Here is an 8,903-nt window from a genome sequence, read left to right on the forward strand (position 1 = left end):
TTTATTTTTAATAGTATAAAATATAAATGTATTTTATATTTTATTAATGCAATAAGAGATAAGTAAAACTTACACTGAATATTTCAAAACATTATTAAGATTTCATTTTCTCCTAAATTTATCCATAAAATTGAATATATAAATTCAGTATAACTCCCATAAAAATCTCAGCAAATTTTGTCGGAGAAAAACTGACAAGCTGACTTAAAAATTTATGTGGAAACATAAAGGATCTATCATAGCTAAAACAATCTTGTCAAAGAAAAACAGCCCCATTAAAAAAGGGCAAAGGACATGAACAGACACTTCTTAAAAGAAGACATACAAGCTGCCAAGAAACATGGAAAAATGCTCCACATCACTAACCATCAGAGAAATGCAAATGAAAGCCACAGTGAGCTATCATCTCACACCAGTCAGAATGGCTATTATTAAAATGCCCCAAAGTAACAGTTGTTGGCAAGGCTGTAGAGAAAAGAAAGTGCTTATACACCATTGGTGGGAATGTTGATTAGTTCAGAGTTTGGAGATTTCTCAGAGAACTAAAAATAGAATTACTATTTGACCCGGCAATCTCAATTACTGGGTATATTATCCAAAAGAAGATAAATCATTTACCAAAAGCACATGCACTTGTATGTTTATCATAGCACCATTCACAACAGCAAAGACATGGAATCAACCTAGGTGCCCATTAATGGTGGACTGGATAAAGAAACTGTGGTACATATACACCATGGAATACTACACAACCATGAAAAAGAAAGAAATCATGTCCTTTGCAGCAACATGGATGCGATTATTCTAAGCAAATTAACACAGAAACATAAAACCTAATATGGTGTGTTCTCACTATTATAAGTGGGAGCTGAACACTGGGTACACATGGATATAAAGATGGGAACAATAGACACTGAGGACCACTAGAATGGGGAGGGAGGGAAGACTTGAAAAACTACCTATTGAGTAGCTCACTACCTGGGTGACAGGATCACTTGTACCCCAAACGCCCGCACAATGCAATATACTCTTGTAACAAATCTGCACATGTACCCCTTGAATCTAAAATAAAAGTTGAAATAAAAAAGAAGAGAAAACCAAATATAGAGAAATCACACTACCTGACTTCGAGACTTATTTTAAAGCTGCAGTAACCAAAGCAGCTTTTTGTTTGCTCTAATTTAGATAAATAGACAAATGGAATAAAATAGAGTCAAGAAATAGGCCCATATATCTATGGTCACCCGATTTTCAACAAAGATGACACTAAAATTCAATGGGGGAAATTAGTCTTTAACAAATTGTGCCAAATCAATTGGCCATCCATATGAAAAAAAGAAAACAAGAACCTCTGACCTTTATCTCATACCTTACACAAACATTAACTTGGGATGAATCACTGACCTAAATAACAAAGCAAAAACTTCAAACTTCTAGAAGAAAACAGAGAAGAATATCTTCATGATATGGGGAGAGGTGAAGATTTCTTAAACGAGACACACTAAAAGCACTAATCATAAAAAATATTGATAAATTAGATTTTATTAAAGTTAAGAACTTTTGTTTATCAAAAGATACCATTAAGAGAATGAATAGGCAAGCCACAGACTGGGAACAGATATTTGCAATGCTTCTGTGTCACAAAGGATGTGCATACAAAATATATACATATACTTTAAAGGCCTTTAATCAATAAGAAAAAGACACACAACACAATCTTTAAAATGGGCAAAAGACCTGATACAGCATTTCACAAAAGGGGATACAAAAATGGCCATTAAATTTATGAAAAGTTGCTCAACCTCATTAGTAAATAGACAAATGCAAATTAAACCCACTGTGAGATACCACCACACACAACTAGAATGACTAAAATTGACAGATAATGTCATGTGTTAGTGAGGACACGTCACAACCGGAAGGCTCTTATTTTACTAGAGAGAGTTTAAATTGGTAAACCACTTTGAAAAAAATGCCTGGCAGGTCCTACTAAAAAGTTAAACATAACTACCCTTTAACTCAGCAATTCTATCCCTGAGTAAAAACCCCATAAAAGTGAGCACATATGCCCATCCAAAGACACGTACATGAATGCCAATAGCAGCATTATCTGAAATAGCCCCAAATGGAAACAATCCAAATACAGTAAAATAAACACTAAACTTAAATACATTGTGGTAGATTAATACAATGGAATACTGCTTATCAATGGAAGCATGAAGTATGGTTCATTTAACAACATGTTAAACCTCACAGGCATAATGTTGAGTGAAAGAGGTCAGATACAAATGAGCACCTATTGCATAATTTCTCCTCTATGAAGTTCAAAACTACAGCATGGGGGTCCGTGGAGGGGCACTGACTGGGTGGGGTGAGTGGGCACCACCTTCTGGGAAGCTGGAAATGGTGTGTATCTCTGGGAGGTGATTGCATAGTTGTATATCACATGGAAATTCATTAAGCCATACACTCAAGATGCCTACACTTTACTGTATGTATGTTATACCTCGGTAGAAAGATAATAAGTAAGATATTTCTTTACGAAAAGCAAGAAGAATATGAGAGAATTAGCCAGATGGTGGTGGGGTGAGCAGAGAAGTCAGGAGAGGGCATCGCAGAAGGGAAGAGCATGCGTGAAGAAGATCTGGGGAAACGGCAATGGTGCGATCGTGCCATGTGGCTGGAGCGTTGAGCGCAGGTAGGGGGGTGGGGGAGGCACAGGAAGGGAGAGAGGCTGGGGAGGGTAGACGGGCCAGAGTGGGAAGAGGGCAGCGTAGAACATTGATCACCAGTGTTCATGTGATCTCTTGACTATGCAAGGGCTTCTAAAAGGGCCATGCAGAGGCCTGGCCCTATCCATCCCAGGAAGGACGGCCTTCTGCCAGCTAAAAACCAAGTGGGGAGGAGGATGACTAACCATAAATGTGGTGAGAGATCTTATTGGGGTGGTAAAAATATTCTAAAACTGATTCGTGGTGATGGCCTCATAACATGGTAAATTTTCTTAAAAAAAAATCACCGACTTGGACACTTGAAATGAGTGAATTAGGTGATAAAATATGTTGAAATACAGTTATTTTTAAAATTGGAGGTGAATCCTTTCTTCCTCCTGATTGCCCCTGCTCCGGAGGGCTCTCGGGGATCTTTCCCGCCCTCTCCCTCCACTTGGTCTGGCTCTCCCTCCCCTTTGCCCCATTGCTGCCTGGGTTTCAGCTAGAGAGCACACTCACACCCACCCTCTCGGAGACACCCCCAGCAGATCTCCAGGTAGACAGGATCAGGGGCTAACAATTAGTCCCCAGGTGGCTGCTACCTGCGCTGTCACATAACCCAGAGAAGGAGGGCCCGTTCATTCCCATTTCACCGATGAGAAGACAGAGGGCTTGAGAAATTGAACACTCAAGCTTTCATAGTCAGGAGCAGAGCCTGTGCAGCCTCTGACCTGCTGGGACAGAGTCAGGTCACTGAAAATGTCAGTCTCCATGTGAGGGCCAGTGGGGCAGCCACGGGGCACAGGGGCAGGATGGAGGGGCTGGGTGTGGAATGGTACAGGGCTGGGTGTGGGCGGCCACCCTCACTCACCACTTCTTGCCACTGATGTCATGCTGCTGCACTGTGTAGCCAAAGAAGGCGGTCCTGGAGCCAGGGATGACCCGGGGCTTCCTGGTGTCCATGTTGAAGGTGTCCGTGAACCCTAAGGCAGGGGGAGAGGAGAGGAGAAGAGAGGAGAAGCAGGGGAGTCAGACAGGCAGAGGTGTAGACCTTGGGCTGTGTCAGGACCCACTGGCAGGTCATGAACCTTGGAGGGTCTTGGCTGTGGGATGAGCATGTTTCCCCATCTTGGGGAGCCCCTGTATGAGATAGCTGACAGTCTCTTCCTGGAAGGGCCCATAGTCTGATGCGAGAGATTCCACCCCTGTCCTGGGGGAGCCTGATATGGCTTCATTGTGCATCCCTTCCATATCTCATGTTGAAACAGGATTCCCAATGTTGGAGGTAGGGCGTGGTGGGAGGTGTTTGGGTCATGGGGGCGGATCCCTCATGAATTGCTTGGTGCCATCCCCTTGGTGATGAGTGAGTTCTCACTCTGAGTTCTCACAGACCTTGGTGTTTAAGAGTGTGGGGCCTCCCCACTCTCTTTCTTGCTCCCACTCTTGCATGTGACACGCTGGCTCCCCTCTGCCTTCCACCATGATTGGAAGCTCCCTGAGGCCCTCATTAGAAGCAGATGCTGGCACCATGATTCCTGTACAGTCTGCAGAACAGTGAACCAAAATAAACGTCTTTTCTTTTCTTTCTTTCTTTTTTTTCCCTCCCCGAGACAGAGTCTCACTCTGTGGCCCAGGCTGGAGCACAGTGGCTCGGTCTTGGCTCACTGCAACTTCCTCCTCCTGGGTTCAAGCGATTCTTGTGCCTCAGCCTCCCAAGGAGCTGGGACTACAGGGACATGCCATCGTGCCTGGCTGATCTTTATATATATTTTTTAGTAGAGACAGGGTTTCACCGTGTTGGCCGGGCTACTGTTTCCTTTATAAATTACTCAGTCTCAGGTATTCCTGTATAGCCCCACAAAGAAAGGCCTAATACAGACCCTGTACACAGATAGGGGAGGCATAAAACCTGCTCTCAAAGAGACCCAGTGTGAATGGAAGACCTGTCCTTCCCCTAGGGAATTCCCGATTCGACCAGGGAGAGACAGCTGCCCTCCTTCTCCATCACTCCTTCCTCCCACCTGCTTCTTCCGGCTTTTGTTGGTTTCCTCTTTTTCATCCCTCTCATTTTCGTCCTCTCTCCTGCTCTCCCTTCTCTTCCCTCCTCCTCCCCTCATTACCCCCTCTCCTATCTGCTGAAGAGTCGGGGAACTGACATCCCCCTTCCCCTGCAAGCCTGAGGTCCCAGTGGCCATGGGCTCCGGCACTGGGCTCCCCACTTCCCTCTGAACCAGTTGGCAAAGCTCCATCTGGCTTCGGCAGGGGCTACTTTTTGGCAGGGGCAACTGAAGCGAGCACAGAGAAAGCCCCATGACCCTTTTGCCCTGCCCCAAGGGTCGCCCCTGTTTGTTTAAGTCACCTGTCAATTAACTAATTCTTCCTGGCGGGAAGCCTGTGTTAAGCCAAATGCTTTACCCCTTTGGGCAAATCACAAGAAGTAACAAAATAACAACTCACATCTGTATAGTACTTTCGGTTTCTGGGCCTCCTCACATCTGCCATCATTTGCTGTCACAGGACCTTGGAGAATGAGTGCGCATCGTCCTCACTTGGCAGATGCAGTTGGTACAGCACCAGAGAGGTTAAGAGGTTTGTCCAGGGGTGCACAGCAGGCCAGTGGTAGCATCAGAACTAGGGCCTCAGACACCTACTCTGTGACTCCTCCCCACCACAAGGCATTTTCAGGGCACATCTGGCCTTGATACCCATCCAAACTTGGGGCCCATTACATTTGAGGGGTGGGATCTTGCCACGAGTCAAAACTTTTAGATAAGTGAAAATGAATTGGCAGAACAGACTTTTTATCATTGTGGCCCCTTTCACATATAGGGTACTTATTAAGTTGCAAAGACCATTCACATGTATGTTATCATTCGATCTCTGTGACAACCCCGTCAGGTGGGCAGCAAAGGGAAAACAGAGGGTCAGAGAGGTTAACTGACCTGCCCAAGGACCCAAGCCCGTTGGTTAGGGCCTCTGAATTTGAGGGTTGGGCCCGCACACGAGTGCCCCACTCTCCTTCCCCTGGGCACTGACCCCCTTCTCAGTATTCAAAGGTGAAGCCCTGGGGCACTTACTTGAATAAGGCCTATTGTACAAGTTCCATCATTAGAGTCATAGAATTAAAGGCCCCAGAGGTAAAACTGAGGAACCTTCAAGTAGGGATGTTAGATACGTGTTATCTTATTGAGCATGCCAATTGCTCGTGGGCACTTCTGGAGCACTGAGTTAGGAAAGATTCTGAGGTCAAGTCTGGGCTCAGTAGGCAAGAGGAGGGTGACTGATAGCAGTACCTGCTACGGGTACAGGGGAGGACAGTGGCGGCAAGTGACTATGTAGCTGTCAACTCTGTCTTCATGATTCCTAATCTGCCACATGGATTTAGTGTCATGGCCCTGGAGTAGTGGTTGGGGAAGAAGAGTATGTGGACCGGTTAGTGCTTTGTTTACAGAGCCCATGGCATAAATAAACTTATCAGCCTGGTTAGCAGCAGGCGGCCTTGGAGAAGAGGACTCTGTTCAGGTGAACACAGGATCCTGAAGAACACAAGTCCCTGGCCAGTGAAGGCATATCACAGAGGAAAGAGAGAGAGACACCAGTGTCACCTGTGCAGAGCTGGGAGCCTGGTGGGCACAGGGGGTTACAGAAGTAGTGTTTCAGTGGCAGAGAGAAATTTACCCTCTCTCCAAATCTGTTTCAGGAATGAACACACACATATGCGCGCGCGCGCACACACACACACAAACACACAAATATACATGTATGCATGCATGTGCACACACACAGACACACACATGCACAGGCCACATACACCCTGATTGTGGACGGCACTTTGCCTGGCTTCCTGGTGCCCACTAGAGACTAGGACTTCCCCTTCCTGCATCTGACCCAGCAGGAAGAGGAAAGTATGTTCTAGCTGTCAGGAAGTCCAGACCGCCTACCACTTCCAGGCCTACAGAGGGGTGAGGGCCAGTGAAGATGAAGCCACAGATTGTGTCTTTGGGGCCTTGTCCACCCCATGCCCTCTATCAGTGCTTCTTGTGCAACCATGGCCAGAGGGACCCTTCCAAGACCTGTGAGATCCCATCACCTCTCAGCTCCACCCCCTCTATCAATGAGTTTTCCACCCCATCAAAGCCAAGGCCAAACTCCTCATTGCAAGGCCCTCCATGATCTCACCCCATTCACTCTGCCGCGCTAATTTCTACCCTCTACTCCTCCTCTGCTCCAGTCACACTGACCCTCTTGCTGTCCTTCCAACGTCAGACTCGTTCTCTGCTCAGCGTCTTTGCTGTGGCTGTTCCCGCTTCCTGGAATGCTCTTCCTCCCATACCTGCAAGGCTCCCTCCAGTCTTAGAATCTCTGTTTCAATGCCGTCTTGTCCATCACCAGGCCATCACAACACCCCGGGGATCCCTTCCTGTGCTCCATGTTTCCTCATAGCACTTATCACAAACACATGACATTTGTTTGTTTATTGTCACGTGGCTGATAGTTAGAATATTCCTATAGTCTGTAAGTGCCGTGGGACTCTGCTGTGTCCTCACTGCTGTATCCTCAGTGCCTTGAATGCAGGTCCAGCTCATAGATATTGGTTGACTGAACAGTTAGAGACCAGGGCCCTCATTTGTCTGGGTCAATCTCTCCCCTCAGTGAGGAAAAGGAGAAAGGAACGAATGATGAGCACTGATATACTCCAGGCACGATTCTAGGCATCTAACCATGAGTTTTACATTAATCAATTAAATCTCACACCAACCCTGTGAGACAGATATGATCACACCTCTGGGATATTAAATAGTTTTCCCCAAATCACTCAGCTGGGGACAGATTAGCTGGAAAAATGACCACATATCTTGGGGTGCCGGGGTGATGTGTTCTCTTCCCTCCCTAGATCAGCCTTTCATAAGAAGCACTCACTGGAGAGAAGGGAAGATTCCTTTCAGAGAAGAGGGCCTCTGCTTCCTGCCCTAGGTCCCACCGCCTCTGCCTTTGGGTTCCAGTTGGGAGACGCAATGGGAGGGAAAGCCAGCCACCCGTGTTCCATCCTGCAGCCAAAGTGAGGTGCCCAGTGAGGGGGTGGTGGGGGCCGAGGGGGAGGTGAGACTAGTCCTAGACAGAGCCCCAACCTCACTGGGGACAGGATTAGTGAAATCTGGCCCCAAGGAAGAGGCATTAAATTACAAAGTGCTGGTTTCTTTCCCAGAGACAAGTTGGCATTTGCTTCTGACCAAACCGAACCAACCAGAGAGTGGATTTCCTAAAAATGATGTCAGTCAAGTCCATCTCTCTGACCTCGGCTCCTGACAAGATCTCTGGCCTCCTCCTTTTATGGTAGATGGGTTTCATGTTTGGGAAAAGTACTTTTCTCAGAGATTGATGACTGCCAAATACCAACAAGATAAAATAAAGTTGTTTTGATGGGAACGAACAGGCCGATTGCAGAGATGTTGGGAGCCTGGTTGGGCAGCTTGCCACTGTTCTGCCCTTGATATTGATGACAGAGGGGGAAAAAAGCCACAATTCCTGGGCTGCTGTCCTGTGGGCCATGGCCAAAGTTACGTCAGCTGTTGCTCCCTTTCTCAGAATCTTGTCTGTCTTTCAAAAAAAGCATCAGTCCATCTCAAGAAGGGACGAAAACAACATCAAGCCAGAGCATCACTTGGGGCTCACAGTTCTCAAAGCCACTCCACTCCCTGCAGGTTAAGGTGGAGGCCAGGTGGGGCAGTCCTGGTCCCAGGTGCTGAGGGCTGCTGGCCAGCGTATGGCTAAGGCCATTCAACAGCTCAGCGGGGAGAGTTTGCTCCAGCTTAAGGAGTGTCTGCTGCGCTGTTCCATTTCCCTGCCTCTCCTCCTCCTCCCAAATAGCTTCCCAGGGATCTTGGGAGAAAGTCCAAAATGTTCCATGTGGCCCCATGGCCCTCAGCCTCTCCCCAGCCTTGTCTTGTGGGAGTTTTTCTCTGGGTCCCTTTTCTGTTCCCTCAGATGCACCTTGCTTCCCCTGCCTCAGGGCCTCTGCATGTGCCATTCCTCTGCCTGAGCCTCTCTGATGAGCTTCCCATCACCTTCAAACCCCAGCATAACTGCATATCCTTCCCTGGCCTCCCCTGGGAAGCTTCTCTGATACATTGATTACATCAGATCTTGCTTAATGATCTCATCACCCCTGTGCCTTATTAATGGGTGACTGGT

At 47.0% G+C, this 8,903-nt stretch overlaps 1 protein-coding gene across 2 annotated transcripts in view; it reads right to left on the reverse strand.

Annotated features, from left to right (window-relative positions):
• Positions 1-8,903, reverse strand: part of ITGA11 (integrin, alpha 11) — a 152,699-nt gene that overhangs the window by 116,050 nt on the left and 27,746 nt on the right. Inside the window, exons 1-3 of one of the 2 annotated variants that reach the window (XM_011968764.1) lie at positions 7,101-7,108; positions 6,087-6,106; positions 3,583-3,694 (exon numbers count right to left, since the gene is read on the reverse strand). In XM_011968764.1, the coding sequence (XP_011824154.1) occupies positions 3,583-3,694; positions 6,087-6,106; positions 7,101-7,108 (140 nt within the window). Of the gene's footprint in view, positions 1-3,582; positions 3,695-6,086; positions 6,107-7,100; positions 7,109-8,903 lie in introns of those variants that run through there. The other variant, XM_011968759.1, reaches the window with a different exon arrangement.

Source organism: Mandrillus leucophaeus, unplaced genomic scaffold (genome assembly GCF_000951045.1).
Source record: "Mandrillus leucophaeus isolate KB7577 unplaced genomic scaffold, Mleu.le_1.0 Scaffold12, whole genome shotgun sequence".
NCBI classification, from domain to species: Eukaryota; Metazoa; Chordata; class Mammalia; order Primates; family Cercopithecidae; genus Mandrillus; species Mandrillus leucophaeus.